General features: G+C 30.2%; 2 protein-coding genes across 2 annotated transcripts in view; one reads left to right on the top strand and one right to left on the bottom strand.

The window, feature by feature from the left end:
* Positions 1 to 2,803: 2,803 nt before the first annotated feature.
* Positions 2,804 to 5,857, top strand: LOC107440044 (alpha-latrocrustotoxin-Lt1a-like). Its single transcript, XM_016052821.3, has one exon. The coding sequence runs from the start codon at positions 2,804 to 2,806 to the stop codon at positions 5,855 to 5,857; it is 3,054 nt and encodes a 1,017-aa protein (XP_015908307.2).
* A 3,295-nt stretch (positions 5,858 to 9,152) lies between these two features.
* LOC107453651 (dual specificity tyrosine-phosphorylation-regulated kinase 4) overlaps positions 9,153 to 23,297 on the bottom strand; it is a 52,747-nt gene continuing 38,602 nt past the window's right edge. Inside the window, exon 12 of the mRNA XM_071181097.1 lies at positions 9,153 to 22,323. Coding sequence (XP_071037198.1) covers positions 22,241 to 22,323 — 83 coding nt within the window. The 3' untranslated portion in view covers positions 9,153 to 22,240. The remainder of the gene's footprint in view (positions 22,324 to 23,297) is intronic.

Raw genomic sequence — 23,297 nt, 5'->3', positions numbered from 1 at the left:
TATATATATATATATTCCAATTTTGAGACTCTTTTCTCGGTAAAAACAAGTGAAAGCATTGCTGTCAACTCTTATTTTTTTCTATTAATTTCGCAAAGAACACCTGATCCAAATTTAGGTACTTCCAGCTCGAGAAGAAGACGACCACGGATATACAGACAAATGACCTATGACCTCAGCACCAGCTGATCCTTTTATAGCCGTCGTTGAAAAGCCGACTGACCTCACGATAACGTTCAACTCCATTGCCTTGAAATTTTGAACCCAATCTAGAAGACATGGGAACTCATGGATCAAGTATTGGGAGAAATTTACCTTCGTGGGGGGCTTTTTGATGAAACTAACACGCATTTTCTTTACATGGAGAGGAAAACCATGAAAAACTCGAGCGATTAGCCTGATAGCAAGGGGATTTTAACCCATGATTCGTTTACCACTGCAGATATTTCTTCGTCAGCACTGTGGTTGGTGCGAGTCGGGGGCGGAATTCGTATCGAGGGATATGAACTCAGTTCACCTCATTGGAGGGCAAATGCTTTATCCCCTGAGCCATTACGGCACTCAGCTGATCGCTTATAATCAAGATGTCGTGTAAGTTGAGTAGATAGCAGATGTAATAAGTTGAGATAAGTTTCTCCACTTATACAACTCCGTATCGCTCAACGAATTTATTGAAATATAATTCCCTCTCTCCTACGTATTTTTCTTCATTTAGATTTATTATTTCTTTATGTTTTTTATTTTAACTATGATACATTTATGTTTTTTGAATGAAATGAAATCTTTGTGAAAGAGTATAGAATGTGTCCCTTAAGCGACGGTCTTTGCTTACTAGAAATATAATTTAAAGAATGTAAACAAAATGCACTAATGTAAACAAATGTCACGTTTCAACAACCAATCAGGATCGAGATACCCAGACTACGTCATTTGCAGGTATCACACTAACAGTGGGAAGAAAAAATTGTTGTTTTAGCATGAATGCTTGAAAATGAGCTATAAGCACGTGATATCAGATAACTTTAGATATACTAATTTGATGGTTGATATTGGTAGTCCGTCTAAACTAGCACGATTGCGTTGATAAATCATGAAATTATAATAACAATAAGTCAGTCAAAAAATAATCGAATAATTCAGTCAAAAACTAATTTAGCATTACAGAACACGCAATAAAAAAAATTTTTGATTATAAGCTCGTAAACATCAATGATGTTAGCTTTAAAATAGTTCACAAAACTAAATTGTCTATCTTACAATTGGTAACAATGGCTTTTGTTGAATCAATGAGAAAATTCTATTTTCAATGAGATCTGAATTTAAAAATCAAAAATTGGGGTTCGTATTTTGTTTTTAATGGGACCTGTAAGTGCCGTAGTATGGGTATCTCGAATCTGATTGTTTGTTGAAGCGTGGCATTCGCTTACGTTAACAACTGTTCTTTCCACTCTATTTCGAGCAAACCAAGCCCGTTATGTATCAATTCTCCAATGGGGCACATTCTAAATTCTTTCCAAAAGATTTAAATTCTGCCTCACTATATATTTTCAAAGAGACTTGACACAAAGACAGGCACGAAACCATGTGTAACATAAACAAACTAATTATGCATCGAAGCTTCCAGGTACACAAAATTAAAATACATCACGGTTACAATGAAAGACATAAACAAGTAATAAATCTAAGTTAGGTAAAAGATGTAGACGAGAAAGAATTATATATTTCAACTAAGTGCGATACGTCTCTAACTTATCATTAATTAACATTCTTTATTAATTTTTAATTATCATTAATAACATTAGAGCAACTTAGCTCAACTTTAATACTCCATTTTGCCGATAAAGATTAGTTAGCGCTGACGTCATAGATCACATGTGTGGGAATGGGAGATCTTCTTCTTGAAGTGCAAGTACCCAATTGCGCTCATTTAGTTGCAAGTTGAATGTCGTATTTTTTTTAGTTCCTGTGGTATAACCATAATTCAGTACATTTCTAGCATTTCCCGACTATTGGAATATTTAAAACTGAACTGGCGCTCTTTGCAGAAAGAGTTATATACATATTTATATCCAAAAAAAAATTCTTATCAATCCATATTTCTATTTCTACCACATTTAGACTATTCGGAATGTTTAAAACCGAATAAGTGAGTTATCTTAAATTATAAGTTAAATTTAAATTGTTTTCTACCGGATACAAACAAAATTTATCGCAAACAGAAATTTTGTTTACTTTCAGAAAAAATCTAGCAGATGTAATGAACCGGAAAAAAAATATATAAAAAGAATAAAATTTTAAAAATTACATTTTTCAAAAAAAAAAATAAATAATAGAAATAATAAATGGAGAAAATTTTTTTTTTTGATCTGATCTAAAACAAAAAATGTTTTTGTCAAAAATATTATTTTTTCCTTATTAGGTCTATTTGAAATTATTTTTCCGAAGAGGAAGTATTGCCTAGTTTAATAAAATTTGATAATATGTCGTGCAAAACTAAGATGAATGGAATGCACAGTTACCAGAATGTTAAATAAAATCATAGATCTGTTCCCTGTCATTTTAAAACTAAATGTCAAGACCAGCTGGTGTCTTATTCTTATTATTCCAATTCATATGTATAACATATCAAACCACAGGTGTTTCTTCAGGAATTTAAACAGTAGAGTAGTTAAGTATAAATATATGGACTAAAATAAAATTCAGTCACATACTTATAAATCCTCTATTTCTTTCCTGCATAAGGTAAGTATCTATTGGTATCTAAACACTCAAGTAAGGATACAGTTTTTCATAATTATCAACCATGACTTTGGGTTCTGATGAAAATTATTCGGAGACGGGTAAAGCGTTGATGCGTATGACGAGGGAGATGAGCCTAGAAGAGCAAGGGAAGAATTGCAAAAAAATTGAAAAAGGTAAGAATTATCTGGACACGGCAGTTGGTTTAGCAGGCGTTGCATTAGGAGTCTTTGCCTTGTTTAGCATGCCACTGCTAATCGTGGTCTCCTCCGCTCTATTAGTTAATGTACTGATTGCCAAGGCTTTAGTAACAGACGAGAACATTGAGAGAGAATGTGCTGATCTCCCTTTTAAAGAGTTAGACGCAAAAATGAAAGCTAGACAAGAAGAAACAGATAGAAAAATTGCAGAACAAACTGAAATTTTGAAGGAAGTGAATAAAAAAGTGGGACAAACTCTCGACAAAATAGAAGATGTTAGAAAGGAAATGGGCGATAGCTTTCAGAGGGTATTGAATAAAATCGGGGATGTAGATGCCAGCAATCCAGTTTCCGAAATAAAAACTGCGATCGAATCCATTTCATTTGGGGAAGAGAACAAAAGGTTAGCGACTCCTGAGCGTTATGTTTATATCATCCAGCAAGAAGTAGCAACAAATTCAGATTCATCTCTTTACAATTACATCGGACTTCAAGGTAGTCTGCATAAGGCCATTTTTGCAGTGATTAACAAGAAGAATACCATCAAACCAAACATTGCCCTTCCCGGACTCAACATTGGAGTTACAACCTACGCATCAACTGTTATTACTCTCACTCAGCAACTACGTTACATGTCGGAATATGTTTACCAAAAGGGTGATTTGGAAAAGTTCAACGACTATTTCAATCGTCTTATTTTTGATTTCAATCATTTCAAATTAATAGTTAATGGTTCCTCGAGAAAGCCAGGTATAATCGACCAAGTTACTCAGATGTTAAACGACGCAAAAAGAAGCAAAAGCAAGCAAGATCTTGGCGAAGAATTGTTCGAAAATATTGGAACATACATCACCCAACTTAGTCAACTAAAACAAAAGATTGCAGCACTTTCATTACCAGTACTCGAAACCACTCTTGATAAAAACATTGATATTGATTTCAACTCTAAAACTGGGTATCAACGCAGTAGTTCTAACTTTTTAGACTGGAAAAGAGGCACAAAGGTGAGTTACGCGATGCAATTCGAAAAAGATGGTAAGTATTCTAAAGTTAGTGATTGGACTTCACCACAGGAAATAGTGGATATAGCCAATCCAGAAATTGTATTCAGGAAATCGAGCAATATGAATAGATTAGTTTTCCGAAAATTTGATAATGGTGATGCAGAATTGGCATATATCCTCCCTGGCTCAGAAGTAAAATTTAGAGACGTCCACAGGGATTTGTATAATTTAGCTTTTAAAAACTCACTCAGCGAGTCTCAGGTTTCAAGTAACATGGATAGACTCATTAGATTGGGAGCGAATGTTAAGGCAGAGTTTGAGGGTAAACGAACCGTTATTCATGCGGCAGCTATAGCTGGACGATCTGTTATGCTAGGTAAGATATTACAGAAAGACCGTTCTCTCATTAATAAACCAGATAAATTTGGCTTCACCCCTCTTCACCTAGCTGCGGAAAATAAAAGAACCGCTTTTGCGCGATGGCTAATTAACCGTGGAGCAAATGTTAATTTACAAGGACAGGAATATAAAGTGACTCCACTGCATCTGGCCGTGCGTTACCATGCCGAAGAAATTGTAGAAGACCTGTTGAGAAACTCGAAAATTGACCCAAATTTAAAAGACATAGCCGGTCTCACTCCTTTGCACTATGCTATAACTGATGAAAATTACAATAAAGATCTTTTCCTTACACTAATAGAAAATGGGAAAACAAATTTGAATGCAAAGGATAACAATGGATTAGCAGTCGTACATTATGCAACCATACTCGATAGATGGGAAGAGGTAACTGATTTATCTACTAAAGACAAAAGATTTGATATCTATGCAAAGGATAACCAACAAATGTTAGCTGTTCATTACGATGCTATGAAAGGAAACAAAGTGGAACAATTAATATCTTCTATAATGTTTGATGAAAAAGCATCTAAGCTTAATGATGCAGCAGGCGAGAAACATTGGACTCCTTTGCATTTTGCCGTATTTTTTAAGCAAACTGCTTGGGTACAGTATCTGTTAAACTTTCATGAAAATGTGGTATCAAAGGTTAATGTTGATGCCAAAGATGTTGATAATCAGACACCTCTGCACTTAGCTGCTGCTGCTGGCTTGAAAGAAATTGTCAAAGAGTTGCTGGCTAAGGGGGCAAAAGTTTATGAAAAAACGAAGAAACAAAATACACCTCTTGATCTCGCAGTTATGCATAATAGAAAAGAAGTTATTGATGATTTGCTGACATTTGAAAAAAATCAAATATTGAAAAATGGAAAGTCTGCTAAAGAAAATGATGCTAAGGCGTGTCAATTAGCAAAGGGAGAGATGTTAAATCTACTGAAAAAGAAGAATCGCTGTGGCAATTTCCGCCGCTCGATTGAATCGAATTCTAAAAACCCTGCTCCTGAATTCACTCTTACGGGCATGCTTGAAAACAGTAATTTAAGACCTTTGTTAAATTCGAATAAAATGAAAGAAAATTTGGAATTGAAAAACATTAAACCTCTAACACAAATGGATGTAAATGGCGCCTTGCTCTTACTGGATCTCTTTGTACGGAAAGTGACAAACGAAAAATACAATTCTGCATTGATTGGTTCCGAATCGTTGTTAGATGCACGAGCTCGAGCTTTAAATATCACGGATAATTTGCAAAAGATCATGGAAATGGCAGGAAATGGTGGAGATCTTTTTGACATTCATTCGAAGATTTACAAGGCTATTATGAGGGGAAATGATTCTAAACTTGTAAAGGAAGTATGCACTTATTTAAACGAGTACTCCACTTTGGAACCACAGAAAGTTGAAAATTTTATTTCTGCAATGGTTGAAAATAAGTCAGTTAAAATTACCAAGAAAATAATTCAAGGTAACTTTGAAAACTTAGTCGCGCATATTTGCTTTCAAAATCACTACTAAATCCTTTTCTTCTTTAAAGGAAGCCTAGTTTCAGATATAATAACCGATAACAGAAAATTAATACTTTTAGAAAGACAGTTTAGCTAAATTATTATTTGAGAATTCTTTAATCCGATTTTTTAAAAAAAACTGGTTGTATGAATCATTAAGTTTAATTTTAAAAAACAGGACTTTTACTCCCTCTTTGGCATTTACTTGTTACAATTATTTCAATATAAAATTTCCAATTCGATTCCAAAAGTATTGAACTTTTTATTTCCTAAAAACTTATGTGGACGTTAACATAAATATATACCAAATTAATTTAAACAGCATGGTTATTCTTTTCATAATAGTGCTTCTTACATCACTAATATATAATTTTCTGATATGAATGCATTCATATTTGTGAGAAATGACTATTTTTGAGTTAATCAGAGCTTCCAGGACAATAAATAAAGACTTGATATCCACTCAAGGGAAATAAATGTGCGTAAGATTTTGCGGTATAATAATTTATATACGTTTAACAAAACAAAATAATTTCAGATTATTTATAGAAATTGAATTTTATAAGAACAAAATTTTATAAAAATAAAATTTTAATATAGAAAACTTCTTTTAACTGTAAATAGCAAATGACAATGAAATGTAAATAATGCTTGCTTATCCCGTTATTATAAGTTTTTTTGGTTAATTTTTATTTAATTATTTTTGGTTCATTTTTATTATTTAAATATAAATTTTTTGGTCCTCTATTGCATTGTTTGTAATGCATTACGTAGAACATGTTTTACTTTACGTTGAACAATGAAAAATAAACCTTTAATTTTTTTTCAATGCAGAAATTTGAGTATGAAATAATTTTTACTTGAAACGATATATTTTCAAGAATACATTAAAAAAATATTTTGAAATCTTTATAAAAAATTTTTAAAATATTATTAAATATTTATTTTTAAGACAATATTTCTTAAAAAAATTACAAAACGTCAACAATTTATTGCATTGTTGTCATACTTTTCAATACATATGGTTGTTTCTTTTTTATAAATAGAATAACCCAATATTTAAAAAAATAGTTTATTTTTTATTTTTTATCTTCACATTAAAAGTATATTTTCATTTTATCTATTATGTTGCTAAAATATATTCATGAAATATTAGGATTATAGCAATCCACACAAAAAATAGCATAATACAACATAAATAAAAATTTTACTTTTGTTTATATTTATACAGTTATTTGATGTATTTTTTATTTTGCTTGAAAACATTTAAAGCTTAATTTTTTAATAGAATTGCATTTAAACTAAATGTATGTTCAATTTAAAAATATGCATCATTTTAAAAAAAACTTGAAATGTTATGATGAATGAATGTTTAGTATTTCTATTCTTTGTTTGCACAAAAATAATTTTTTTTTACATTATGAACAGTTTATTTTGCAAGAACGTTTTTATAACTTGTTCCTAACTTTCTTAACAACAGTATTCTTGGGCATATGTATATTTAGAACTGTCCCTAAAAAGAGACAGATTGTTCTAATGAGTTAATCATGAAAAGTTTTTTTTATGGAATTTATGTTTCCAATTAATTTATTCTGTTCATAATAGAATTCTTGAGCATATGCATATTTGCATACGTCTCTTAAAAGGAACAGTGTGCGCTGATGGGTTAACAAAAAAACTTTTTTTTATAAAATATATGTTTCTAATTAATTAATTCTGTTTCTAATAGAATTTTTGAGCATATACTACATATTTAGAAACCCCTACAAAGCGCTAGAGAGCACTAATAAGTTTACCATGAAAAGTTTTATGTTGAATGTAAATTTCTTATTTATTTATTACGTTAATAATAGAAAAGAATGAGACTTTATAAAAATGAGCATTATGCATGCAGAGCTTTTCCTTTTACAAATAGTTTCATATGTAAAAGAAAGTATAATTATGTTTATAAGAAGTTGTTATTTGAAAATTTGTACAGAGAAGCTCATATATATTTTTAAAACACATTATTGTAAGATTTAGAAACCTATATGTTATATTTAGNGACCCTAAAGAACATTTCAAATTCTTCCATATATTTTGATCATCTGAAAACAAATGAGTGATGCAAAGAGAATTTGACGACCCTAAAGAACATTTCATATTCTTCTAAATTTTTTGATCTTCTAAGAACAAGTGAGTGATGCAAAAGGACTTCAATGACCCTAAAGAACATTTCAAATTCTTCCACATATTTTGATCTTCTGAAAATAAATGAATGATGCAGAGAGACTTTGATGACCCTAAAGAACATTTCAAATTCTTCCATATATTTTGATCTTCTAAGAACAAGTTAGTGATGCAAAGAGACTTTGATGACCCTAAAGAACATTTCATATTCTTCTAAATTTTTTTGATCTTCTAAGAACAAGTGAGTGATACAAAAAGACTTTGATGACCCTAAAGAACATTTCAAATTCTTCCATATATTTTGATCTTCTGAAAACAAATGGGTGATGCAAAAAGACTTTGATGACCCTAAAAAACATTTCATATTCTTCCATATATTTTGATCTTCTAAGAACAACTTAGTGATGCAAAAAGGCTTTGATGACCCTAAAGAACATTTTAAATTCTTCCATATGTTTTAATGTTACAAGAACAGATGAGTGATTCAAAATATAAAATTCCAATAAAATGTGAAAAAAAAGTTCTTCCCGTTATTACTAGAAGATTTCAGTAATTAAAATTTACGGATTTCACATTTAGGATCTCTCAACTCCCATCAAGATCTACAATGAGTTCCTATTTCAATAAAGCAGTTGGAATTTTTTTATGCAAGAAAGGATAGATCTTTCTGCAATATACATTTCGTAAAATGAAATACCATTGAAAAGAGAATAATAGGTAATTTCAATAGGAAAAGATGTTACTTAAGTATACTCTTGTTATTGTAATTCATTCAAATATTACTCAGTTCGTCCTACCACTTCTCTCTTTAGCTATTATATTCGAATTATTAGGTACAATATTGCTACAGAATAATGTAATTCCTTTTTGAAAACGAAAGTTAGTGAATACTTTTTATTTCCAAAAGTATTAAATTTGTTTAAAACAGAATTATTGAATTTTATTTTCAAAATAAAACTTTTCGGACAGTTTTACTAAAGTTTCTATCCACTAAAAGGTTTAAGTTTCTGGATTAACAATCAATAATTTATTAATTGATTTAATTAATAAATTCCAGTTAGTTCTTTCCAGTTTAGTAGAACTCAATAAATTCCTAATCTTAAAATATTGTCAAAAAAATAAAGATGTATAATTGGATTATGCATGGAAAGTTATATTTACTGTATAATAGAACATAAGTACTATCAACTATAATTTTGTAAACCTCCTAATTTTGTAAACTTGAATTGCATTGTTGGTTTTAAAATTTTATCAAATTAATAAAAGTTGTATTATGTGAGCATATATACTTGTTTTGTTATATGAGATATTTTAGGATAAACTATTATGTCAAACTTTGGTTTCATTCCTGCCTCAAGGAATGGAAAGCACTCTGTTCACTAAATTATTTCTTATTTTAACGTGACAAATCCATATATATATTTCTCTTACACGTCGACAAAAAAAAAGAATGGCAACGCTAAAAAATCGACCAATGACTGCCGCTAAAAATGTCACATGCTGTACCGTTACCCCTTTTGCTATGATCTCAAACCTTTGGCATTCCTACTTAAAGTTCAAAATCTCTAAAAGCACCACGCGGCTTTAAACCTACTCTTAGATCTTTATCACTAAAATCAAATCTGACCCTAACAATATGCATCTTGCAAGGAAACAGAAAAGAGGAATCAAATATGCGCCAAAGAAGTTTAAACTACACTTAACTTTAAAAAACATTATAACTCAGTTTTACACTTAGCAATACATTTTGAAGCGGCCCACAGGGGGTCAGGAAAATATTATACAGCAACCTTATCAATCTTCACCTTTTACCAAATTTTAAACATCTAAACATTTTCACAATAACATTAAAAAAAACAAAAGTGGGACAAACCCAGTTTTGATAGATTACATATATCATTACAATTGCCAGTGGAGACCTCCACTTCACACTTATGTACATAAAAGGACAGTGGTCCACCTGAAAAATAAAAACAGTCTCCACCGACCTACTACATTCCGGCTTATGTAACCAAATATATACACCGCCAGACATAAACTCCTCCTCCATATTTGGAGAACATTTGACACTCCACCCCAAAACATTTACAACCCAATTTAAAACAAGAAAAATTTAGTTACACCCCCCTCTTACAAATTCTAATTTCTTACGACCCGTTCATTTACCCGTTGTCTTAAGTTATAACGAGGTTGCGGGAAAGGCACGAATTTACCTGTCTCATACAATAGATTTCCTAGAGCAGGCGTCTCTACTCTTTCCCTATCTACACTGCCACTGATTTGGTCACCGAACCCACTATCTCTGAATCGCAAAATTTCCAATCTTTGCTCCGCCTTTGCCATATTCTCCACATGAACAACCCTAGTATAGCCAAAATTTTTTGTATGTTGGATTTTCAAAGTGACCGGAGATATGACTTCAATCACCCTGAAAGGGCCCTCATTAAATTTAGAACATTTCTTGCACTGGTTTTTCTTTAAAACAGGATTGAACCAGTATACCTCATCCCCTACTTGGAAACTATATTGTTTGATGTTTTTGTCTCTACGAGCTTTTCTACTTTCCGCAGAATTTTCTAGATTTTCCCTCGCTGATGCATAAGTACTATGCAATTTAACAAGTAAATCTGTGGCAAAGTCCTCAGCACTCGCATAAGAGAAAGGTTCATGGTTCCTAAGAAATTCCAGCGATAAAGTTAATTCCCTACCATATGTTAACAGTGCCGGAGTACTTGCAACGTTAAAAGGGAAAAATTGCCTGGCATAAACACACCTGTTTGACCCTCCTGTGGTGAAGGTTTATCGTTAGGACACATATTCGATTATAACTCAAATATCACAAATACACTATTAATTGAATATATCCGAACTTGTTTACGTCTATCTCAAAACTGGGAATACATAAATACACTCAAATATGATACAACTTAAAACACATAAAAAGTCAAATGTCAGCATTTGGAAATGCAAAAGATTGCGGCTCCAATTTGTGCCCTTTCTATTAAATTTGCCTATCCTGGTCACGGCACCAATTTTACCGTTACCCCTTTGGCTATGATCTCAAAATTTAAATTTAGTAACGGTTACCCAGGTTATTTAGTAGACAAATATCTAATGAATTACAGAAAACTTTCAACATTTAAAACTCATTTTTATTGCACCTCTAAATCTTCAAAAACATAATTTCACACATTTCCAAATGCCAACATGGGAATAAACATTTATACATTAATTAAAACAAAAATGCAACCTTAAAACACTCAAGCATAACCTTCAACTTCTACAGTTCAAAAAAAAGACATTTATAAAATAAAAACTTCATTTAACATTTCTAAAAACCCAGACTTGGTTTATGATATCTATAAATTACACTTAAATGCTGATTGTTCTCCTACAAAAAAAAAACACAACATAACAGTTCAGAATTTTCGGTAAATGATTCCTCTAAAATGTTAACGAAATAAAATTTAAAGTTTTATAAGTACCCTAAAGAATTTACTGTTTGCTCTCTGGAACCGCCCACCGGAATGGTAGATGAACTCATGGACAAACTCCTCGGCTAGGATCTCGAAATTTCTCCAGCTATTCTAACTTCAATCGGCTTAGGCATGTAGAAGGGGAACACCGGACGTCCAGCATAGATTCCTTCGGACTTGGCCCATCGTCTCGAGGATATCGGCTTTCGGCTAATCTCGGTAGTCCTTCCCGCTAGAGATTGCAGTTTAGCTTTCTCTAAGGTTACGATCCACCATCTCCGAGGTACTGTCACGAACCACTCTTCAGCGGACAAACTCCGTATCCCCAGGATACTGCTCTGGTTAACTGCTTACTGCTGATTACTACTGCGCTTAGCCACATTCATCGCTTCTCTTTTATCCTCCCTTCAATAAGGCGAAAGAAACTAGACTGACCTGTTTACCACGTCCAGAGTCTTCCCGCATCCGGCGAACGTCAAAACCAAAAAAAAAAAGATCCCTGAGAAAAACCGTCATAAATACAAATGAATACCCCATAGAAATTATACTACTATCCTCAATAAATATTAATGAATTTAGTTACCCAGATTTCACCCCAAAAATCCCATTTTAAACGACTAATTCAAAATTACTTAAAAAAAATATGATTATTATGATTGAATTTAAACTTTACCGTAGTGGTGCCATCTACAGAAAAATAATCTATCTTTAAAAGTATTGGAGAAAAAAAACTATAATAAATTTCTATTTATTACAATGCCAAATCTAGTTGAGGTAGCTCAATATATAGCGCTTTTAAAAACGGAAACTGAAATAACCAGAGCGAGCAATTCAGCTGCGGCAATCTCATACTATTAAGCTAGGCAGAAGTGAGTAGTCTTTGTCGATAGATCTCTATTTTATAGTATTTTGTCGAAAGCGCTTTTTTTCTCGAAATTATATATATTACGAATTTATTTGACGATTTTTGATTTATATCATAAATTCATTTGATCCAGAAATTGTCATTTATTTGAATTCAAATTTATTTTAATGACTTAGTACTTACTAAAAAGATGTAATTTTTTTTTAAAAAAAGTAGTTATATGGATTTGAATGATTGTTTTGAATTCTTAGAATTTCGTGCATTTGCAATGTACATAAGTTAGTAGCGAGCGAAGCGAGCTTGATTTGCAAAGCAAACCATATAAGATTGCGTAGCAATTTTCGGGGGTTGGCGAGCGTTAGCGAGCAGGGGGCACAGCCCACTAGTAATATATATTGTGAATGAAGTTGTTCAAATTTTCAATCATGTGCTGTAAATTTCTGACATTAAATTTTAGAGAAAAAAAAATTGCTAATTTCACTTATGAAACTCTAAAATATGAATTATTTGAATTGAAATATGAATGATCACCTGAGAAAAACGAATAATGATGCTTTAATGGGGATAATGCTGATAATGCTCTTCAGTGGGAACATTAATCAAAACACTGACAACCACCATCTTTCGATATAAATACTACATCCGGCTAACCATTAAATTTGGTCTCTGAATTTGTCGAATACTTTGTAGCGATTCAAAATTAAAAATAAATCTTGCTAAATATATTTTATTAGAATAATAACACTTTTTCTAAATAGTAAATCAAGATTACATGATTACATGCGTTCAGATTCAATGGAAGCTGCACTTACTTCAAGATGAATGGAGAGTTAAAATATTATAAATTAATGTAATAGATGCTCATGCTACTACATTGTAAGTCAAATTAGGGCATAAAATACCGGTAATTTGGATGCATCATCCGTAAAATCCATTTTCATCGCAAAATTAAATTTTACAATAAAATTTATTTAGAGTGATTCAGTTAATTATTACTGTAAAATTCGGTTAATTATTACTATAATTATTACTGTACGGTAATTATTATTATAAAAATTACGGTAAATCAAATTTTTTTTTAATTCTGTAAGATGCTCCGGAAAAAACGGATTTTACTTTAAAAAGTACCAGCACCCTGAGTGCCAGTAGCTTTTACCGTAATTTGCACATGAATTCTTTGCAAGATATCAGTATCCGCACTATCATCCACAAGAAAAGGAATAAAAGGTTACCACTATCACTTATAAGATCTTAGCTTTGAAAAGTACTAAAACTAGAATAGCTGGCAATAACTTTACATATAGCAAAAAAGGCAATTTTTTCTCACAAACGCTATTTAATCCCTACTCAAACAACGCGAAATGGTACAACTAACAATAAGAAAAAAATTATAATAAAATGAAATTAAAAAAGTATATAAAGGAAAGCAAAAACAAAATCAGCAAAAAAATTGTGATCGCCTTATTGGGATAACTGGTTACCTATTGGTCAAATGCTTTTTCTTTCTGGATTGACTCCGTTAAACGTCACAACATTTCAAATCATGGGTTGAGAAAACTGATGTTTGTCGCCGGATTGATTTTGATATCCTGCCTTTGTACGTGTTTCAAAACCTCACAAAATATTTTTCCTTCTTCAGTATTCCTATTTACATTAAAATACCCTTCAAGTCAGTAATTGTACGTTAATAATAAAAAAGAATATAAAAATACTTTAAATTATTGTTATGTAAATACATTGAAAAATGCCTGCTAGTGAAAATAAAAAGAAAAACAGCAGCGGTCGTCATAGCAACGTATGCGCACTTTTTACTATTACTCTTGAACACAGTTGAAAAGCGTGTGGATGCCATCAAATACAAATCAAGATCCATAATAAAACGGATTACTTCTCTTACTTTTGAACAACTGGTCAGATTTCCTTTCTTTGAAATACTTTAACAATATTTCAAATAAATCTCTTAAATATGCATATTTCATAGCAGTTTAGTGAAAATTCTTGACTGAATAGTGGCTGTAGTTTCTTTGTAGAATTTAAGCCTATTTTTGATATACATCTAAATTTTGCTATGAAAACGGGATATTTATCCTAGAAAAATAAACAGATCCATTGGAAATGAAATTGATTTCATCTTTAGAGAATAAGATCATACTTAGAAATAATGATGTAAACAAAAAAAGTCCCTCAAAGAGATCAAGAGAATCATTCTCTTAACATCAAGAAGGGGCTGAGAGGCCGAAGCCCCTCAATCCAATCTCCAAGAATTCCAAATTAAAAGTAAGTGAATTATTCCCAACGGGCAGTTAGGAGCAAGGAAAGAGGTCCATGGTCGGCGATTTATCGAAAGATAACATAGCCAAAAATAAAGCCATTTCTCCTTACACAATATTAAATTTGAAAATAATTTGGCGAAAGCTAATCGCCAAAAAGACTGTGAAAATTAGTATAACCATGTAACCGAAACATAGTGGTAAGAAATGAAGAATAAAGAGTTATAAATAAATTTTATTTTTGACTCAGTCGTGATAGTGAATAATTGAGTTTTACATTTGTATTAAAATAAAAAGGTAGCCGTTACATTTTATTGTTAAGAAAAAAATAAAATATTCAGATTATCTTTTTATAAAAAGTTAAAAAAAATAAATAATTGGTTTGATTCAATTAAAATTCGATTAAGAATGATAAAAAGAATAAATTTAAGAAATCAAAGAAATTTTAAAAGCTAGGAAATATACGTAATGCCTATTGTGGTATCACAGCATGACAATCAACTGTAACCATGACGGACTATACTTATTTTGGACAAAGAAACGCATTTTTTCTAAAAAAAATTATACTTTTTTCCGTCAAAAGCTGACTTTCATACAAGTTTTTTTTTACTCTAATGCTGCTTTAATGTGTCATGTTTTTTAATATAATTGTTATTAAATGTTGAATTTAGATGAATTGAATAATTTTCAGTAATTTATTTGCTAATGATAACATATATTTTGAATTGTAAGGTATGAAATTCTTTATATATTCTGAATATTCAGATTTTTTTAAAACCTACAACTATATTTTCATGCCTTTTGACTTTTAAAAGAAGTGTTTAAAAATTATTTTAGAAAATAAATTACAGAATAGTATTAAGAAGGCACCCCATTCCTGCAGTACTTCATATTATACGTAACACGAGTAACTTGCTTGCAATCTCAAGTAAAAAGATTTAAATCCTTTCTTTAATCATTTATACCCGCGAAATTAAGAAACTCACATATTTTTAAGAATTTTGAAGATAGAAAACTGGTATGTTGTCATCTTTTTTTAATTTAATATTTTTCCTTTTCTTTAAATTACGTATCTTAACTTAAAAATATACTTCTAAACGTCTTCATTTGTAATCTTGTCACAGATTCATAACAACGATTGTTTCCCGCAATAGTGCTACTGCTTTAAAATTTTAAAGGTTTCCGTTTTATGAACCAAGATTATGTAAAATTGTTAAATGTTGAAACAATTGATCATTAAGTTCTACTGAAAACAATGTTTCTAACTTCATCTCTTGCGGAAGTTTGGTTTTGAATTGGTCAGAATAAATAAATGAAATTTGTTAAGAATAAATAAACTGGTTTCCTAAGCAAAATAGAAATTATATAAATTTGTTTCTTAAATAATCGATTATTTTTTGAGCAACTCATAGTTAGCTAATTCGTGTTCACCATGTAGTTTATTATTCAGGTAAAAGGTAGTGACGTGTTATTCAGTTGACGTTCTCTGGGAGCATGCCAAACTTATTTTCTCATACAGACAAAATATAGCAAAACTTTTCGCATTCGAAAGCTAAGAAATATTCAAATTTGAACAATTTTCATATTTATTTTCACGTAAGTGTTGCTTCGTTTTTATTTATCGGTTTTCAGTTTCAAATATAGAAGCATATCATCTCCATAAATGCGTATTTTTTTCGATGATTGAGATGTAGTAATTTTAATATATGCTACTGGCATCATCTTCTTTGGAAGCTAGATCCTAAATCGAATAAAAAGGGGGGAACATGCTTCAACACGCACCGAAGCAAAAATGAGATAAACACAAAACGTAAACGACGAGATAAACAGAATGAGTATAAGAAAAAATAAAATGAAGGAAAAACAAATCTTTATTTTAAAAACTACTTTATTTCAAAGATGTATTTCTTTTCATCAGCACCAGTCTCTATAATATTCTTTTACTCACAATATATATAATTGTACAAGCACATACATCTCCACAAAAAAAAACATAAAACACACAAGTGTGGATGTAGTAAAAACGACGACAATATATATATAATTCATTATATTTTTCGATCACAATGAAAATTCACACTATCCCAATCGCCAATCATATAAATTTTACGTAGTAAAAGGCGTGCAGGGCATTTTTTTTGTTTAGGAAAATAATTTGTCCACGTGATCAACCATGTGCATATAAACATCAAATATTTGTTGAGGTACATTTGTGACTCACCTTAAGAACGTCTCTATGAAATTCTGTTTCATATCAATATATTTTGGACTTGATTTAAAAAATATATTCTAATTCTTATGTATATTCATTTACATTTTCTGCTTCATAGTAAGATATGTTAACTATGTTGTTGGTTGATTCAATAAGCTATTCTTTGCGAATAACCGCAGTCCGTTTGAAATGCTCACTCAGAAAAGTTCAGTGTTTTTTTTTTCTAATTATCTTGACATTTTTGGGCTTATTGCAGCGATCCCATACATCTTTAGGCTATCGGTTCTCTATTACTTTATGCTATGAAACCCTAACTGACTCAACATCTTTTGGCGGAACTCCAATAAAAGATTTAATAGCTACTTTGAATATACAGTGAAACCTTTTAGAAAGACCATCTATATACCACCTCTATTTACGACGATTTGTGGAAGGCAAGGAATTTGTTTCCACAGACTTTGTGTTAAAGAAAATCTTTAGGAGAGACCATTTCCTGGTGACCGAGCAAACATCTGCACCAAAGGTCAAATAAGGAAACAACAAAAAATATCAAAACAAAATATTTAACAAAACAAATAAGTAGATTAAAATGTATTCAAAATATTTGTGTTAGGCTCCTATTTAGAGAGTTCTTTTTTAACATACAACCTCATGTTGAAGTCAGAGAGCACTAAAGACGATGCTATCAATGATTTACTTATAGAGTTGAAAGTTAAATTAGAGAAAAAAAGTTATTTTTAAAGAAAGAAAAAAACACCTTAAATTAGCAAACCTCTTCTCACATTTTAAAGCTAACTAATTTTTATGACATAGAATTAAATGCAAACTTATAAAAATAAAATTTTTAAGAAGAAAAGAAATAAATTATGGTCTCCGAAAAAGAATTGTTATAAATGTTGAGGTGAGTTATCTGAGAAAAATAATCCTATATACGAGTGTTGTTTTTTAAGTAAGGGCCGTTTTGTTGTGAACACTATAAGGTGACGCGTTCATCCGCAGCTCAGATCCCAGCTTTATTGCGCTCCTTTAGTTGGGAAGTTTTGGACCACCCCTCCCTTCAGCCCAGATCTAGCGCTGAGGGATTTTCATCTTTTCCGATATACCAAACATCATTTTTGCAGCAATCACTACAACGATGCCGAATCCATGAAAAGGCCGTGACCTCTTGGTTAACGGAGCAGGCGGAAAGTTTGTATGAAGAGGGTATTCTAAATCTAGTTGTAAGGTATGATACGTGTTTAAACAAACTTGGGAATTGAAAAAAAAAAGAGAAACCTATGTAGAATCTGAAAATAAATTTGCTTCTTGAAATTCTTTTTGTTTGGGTTTTATTTTCAAACGGTCCTTATATGCTTAAGAAAACAACCCTCTAACTGGTATTGGTTATTTTATTTTGAATTGCAAGTTTTGATGAGAAATACTAATAGAATTTTTTTTTTATAAGTACATGTTCTTCTCCTAATTCATTCAATATGTTGCTGCTGGCAATAAAATATGTTTTAAGTGCTATCATTTCCAAACCGAAATATATAAAAAAATTGATAATTTTTTACAGAAATATAATTCCATGCTTTAAAAAATATTCCTTGTTAAAAAAAAGTCCAAACTCTCGGAACCCCTGTGATCTTTCCATGGAACCTTAGGGTTCCACAGAAGATAGTTTTTGAGCCCCTGTTTTAGACTGATTAGAAAATATATTTATTCTTCAATTAGTCTAATTTATTCGAGACAGTTTTATTTTCTGATCAGGTTACTGATCATTAAATAAAACAAATTTTTTTTCTTGTTCAATAACCTGATTTTTATCAGAAAGAGAAGTGAGGGCTCATTAAAAATAGTCTCATTACAGGTTTATTTAAATTAGCTGAAGCTATTTAAATTTGAAGAGTAATTCTTCGAAAATTTATTAATAAGCCTAAAGACCGGTAAACTTATTGTAATAAGTCAAAAATATCAGGCAAATTAGGATACACTGAATGATGATTTTTCCTATTAGTCTGGCCTATTTCGAAGAACCAGATTTTTAAATAAACCAACCATAACTACACCAAATTGAAATTTTTGTAACAGGTCGAACGATATAAGTCACTTTATGAAAGCTTCGAAGGCTTGCTCTAAGGTTTCATCGTATGCTTCTTTCTAACGCATACAATAAATTAGAAAGAAGTACGAAAAATGCATTAATAAATTGCGTTAGCATTTAATGAACTTAATGTATCAGTTATAGTGCTTTTCTTTTTAGCGTATTTTCAATAAGCGAAGTTATTTATAACTTACCTAATATTTTGAATTTCCCAAATTTTCCAGAAAAATTGTTCAATTTATTGATCTTCTCACTGAAAAAAAAAATTAAGATCCCCTCCAAAGATTTCATCATGAATTATTCTTTATTAACTTTATTGGTGCCAAACTTTAGATTTCTGCTACGCTCTCTATTTTTGAGAACTGTCCAAATTAGATTTGAAACTTAATTTTGAAGTTCGAAAACAAATCAATTCCAATATAGTATCCAAATTTACAAAATGTTTTCTAAAAAAATATTTTTACCGCAGTCTCTTAAGATTTTTTGAAGATGGCAGATGTTTTATTTTAATTAACCAATCTTTATATACTTTTTTCAGTTTAGTTCAGATATTAAAGCTCTTACGAGAAATGGAAGATACATTCGATATGCACATCACAGCATTTGTAGATTATTCGACAACAGCAATAGATTTAAATTTATTAAAATAACTATAAATTTCAATGAATTTACAAATTTTAAAAAGCTTGTGACAATCGAAAGTAATGAAATACAGAAATTTACTTTCTTTTTATTGTTGATAGAAATTTATCAGCATTTGAATATTCAAATTTTGCAATTTATAAATCAAAATATTACATGAGAGTATATCAACTGTTTAGGTAAAAATGATTTCAAACTATAAAATTTCATATTATTTGGATAAAATAAAAGTTTAACAATATTTAAACAGTACAAAACAACTATTCAAAATAGTTAAAATAAAATCTGAGTCTTATCCTAGTAAAATCGGTGTCTATATGTGTGGTACTAAATTCGAGTCAACCAGTTAAATAATTTAGGCTCTTTAATCGAATTATAAATTTTAGACTTCTTTGATTATAAGAAACTTTAGGCTATTTTTATTACAATAATATTAAATTTGGATATAAAAATTACTTCATCGTTTATAACAGTTATTGTGTTGCAATTGAAAGAGGTTTAATTAGCGAAGTGAGTATTCAATTTTATATTTAAAAACAATGTTTAAATATAATGTGAAGCAAATATACAATGCTCATTATTAAAACCTGTTGTCTGCTAGTGTTAATTAAAACATTCATATTTTCAATATGCAAACATTGAGATTTCCATGTTAAGTATATTTTAATGAATTAACTAAATATTTAAACATTCAGTCATAAATAAATTCGTTATATTCCGCTTATAAAATTCGCTTAAAAATTAAGCAAAAATTATGCTATTCATGAATCAATACTTAAGCAATATTGTCACCTATATATATTTTTGATGTCTTATATTATAATCAATATTTTATTGAGCTTCTTAAATAATTCTTTCAAATTTAGTCTTATTGAAATTAGACTAAATTTGAAAGAATTTTCGTTATTATTGAAATTAGCCTTATAGATATTTCAGTTAAAATCAGGACACACATTGATCACAACTTATACAATTTTCATATCTGCGAATTATTTTGATATTTTACATACCAGTTAATTACCAATATTTTTGATAAATTAACTTATTCTTTCAAATTTAGTCTTAAATTAATATTGTTGAAATTAGAATTTTAGTTAATTCAGTTAAAATCATGCAATACATTAATTACAAGGTATACAATTTTGACATCTACATATCATTTTGATATTTTACATGATATTTGATATTTTAATTGCCAATATTTTTATAGATTCCTAACTTACTCCTTCAAATTCAGTCCGAAATTAACATTCATAAAATTAGAGTTTTAATTAAATCAGTTAAAATCATGTTATACATAAATCAGGACTTATACAATTTTGACATCCATATCACATTTTGTATTTTGTATTAAAATCAACTAAGAATAAGAAATTGACTAGTTTTAGAATCTTATAAATAGGGTTTTACAAAGAATTTATGTGTATAACAATAATCATAATAAATACCACCTTCTTAATTATACAAAACACGTCAAATATTAGGCAATTAAGTACATAAAATCAATAGAGTTTTGTAACTTACGCAAAATTTAAATTTAGATGGAATATATTTCTTATTGTGAATATTAATACAAGACATTTTACGTTTCAACGAGCAAAATCTTTTAGCTATATCGCCATAACAAGGGAGAATCTCTTCATAGTGAAATAAAAAAACATATTTTCAAAAATCAAACTGCAAACAAATTACGTCAGGACTGTGTAATCTTGAGTAATTCTACCATAATTTGTTATTATTTTAATGTTTTTAAACCGTTTTTTTTTCTCCTTCAGAATTTAAAACTTCCTGGTTTGCGTTTATTAATTTTTCATTAATTTCTTTTCATTAAATTTTGATTAGAAATCATTTTATAATCCCTCTGCAGTCGTATTAACTTCATATACATATTGATTCCAATGGAATATGCATTTGAATATAATATGTAGAATATAATAAGTGGATAAAATAGATATAAATATAATATGTAGAATAATGAAGTCAGGAAAAAATTTAAGAAGAAAAAACAATTATCGCACTTAAATATAATTTGTTAAATATTATTTTGAATCTCCAAAGCATGTTCACTTAATATCGAGTGAGAAACCCTTAAAGACGAGTTTTCTTTCACTAACATAAGAAATTTAAACTTTAAGCTTCAGATAAATCTAGAGTCAAAGATAAAGTTTCAAATACTGAAAAATGTTTTCAAAATGTCAAAATTCAAACTAAATATTCTAATTCTGACATAATGTGTTTGCATCCTTATGTTTGGAAAACAATTTTGGTGAATGAAATTTCCTTTTCTTTAGGTTTACATTTACTCACTTTTCCCTGAACTTTAAGTTTTAAAATACCAATGAAAGTGAAACAAAATTTGCCCTGAAAAGCTGTATAGCGTCCTATTAAGGGCAGACATATGATTTAAATGGTAGAAAAAGTTTTGATGGCTAAGAGTAAACCTCCGGCCACAAAGGGTAAAAATAAAAAATAAAAAAACTATACAAATTTCAGACATTCCTTCAAAATACATGAAAACAATGAGACAAATATATTTATGTATATAAAGGTATTTCCTCATCAAAGGTAAGTGCTTGGCGAGACCACGTGGGCTTGACCAGGGCTAGTGTAGACTAGTTTATGCGAAATTTGGCGATCCTGTCGTTGTGAAGACCAGTCAGGCCTTTGAAATCTTTCTCAGAGGATGGATGGTAAAAAAGTGCCTGAATCTTCTAAAGGATCATCATAATCACCAGTATATCCAATATCTTCGTGTAAAACTGTAAAGAGAGAAGTAATTCTCATACATAGTGTTCTTCAATAACCATCCTTAATATAGATATTACTGGAATAGTTTTTAGACTTATTGTAAAAATCTGTTCTAATTCAGGATCAAATATCAATATTTAAGCTTGATAGAACAATTTTTCGTACACTGACAAATTATTATCGAGGTCAATAAACACAAAGTCCAAATTTAAACCGCCTAAAACCAGTTTATTTGCCGATGAAACTTGAAGGCGGTTCATTACAAAAGATCAATAAACTTTAATTTAAGTCGATACATGAATTAATTTTTGTAAGACGTTATTTATTAAGAGCCAGATTTTGTTAAGAGCCAGGTAGAATTGGATACTTGACATTTTTTTAGGACATTTTCGGGAAGTATTCCTTATGTAAAAGCATGAAAAAACAAGTTTTTACACATAGTTTTTATGCAGTTTTTAAACAGTTAGGGAGTTGAAGTGAATGAAGTGTGCTTCAAAACGAGTGCTTTAAAAATACATTGCAACAAATGTTTCAATTGCATGACTAATGACTGACGCATAAACTTGTGTGAGTCAGTATTTGCTTTGTTTGTGTATAAAAATTAGATATTTTTAACTATTAGATATATTGGCGCTATTATTGGCGATGGACTTCTGGTGGGATTTTATTCAATTCAATCTAAAAATGAGGGGGGGGGGGGAAATACATTATATCATTGCCCAGATAGCAGAGAGTAAGTTTTTTCCCTCTCAATAAATTTTAGAAAGCAAGGTAAATTCTAAAACACTTTTAGGGTGCTACTTTCAGATCATATTAGGCCTAAATCACATTTTTAAAATCAATTTACAGCTTTTCTATGATTATTGTGCTCTATTCAACTACTTAGGTGTGAGCATCAAATTGATTTTGTTTCTGCTGTACTTAAGGCCTTTTTTTCACGCAAATTTCTGTTTGTCTAGCTTTGACGAAAGCAGTGCAGTTTCCT

This window comes from Parasteatoda tepidariorum, chromosome 5, assembly GCF_043381705.1.
Source record: "Parasteatoda tepidariorum isolate YZ-2023 chromosome 5, CAS_Ptep_4.0, whole genome shotgun sequence".
Lineage (NCBI taxonomy): Eukaryota > Metazoa > Arthropoda > Arachnida > Araneae > Theridiidae > Parasteatoda > Parasteatoda tepidariorum.
This window is presented reverse-complemented; position numbering and strand designations above follow the sequence as displayed.

Coding starts and splice junctions, on each gene's coding strand:
- LOC107440044 (XM_016052821.3), top strand. CDS start 2,804: ATGACTTTGGGTTCTGATGAAAATTATTCGGAGACGGGTAAAGCGTTG.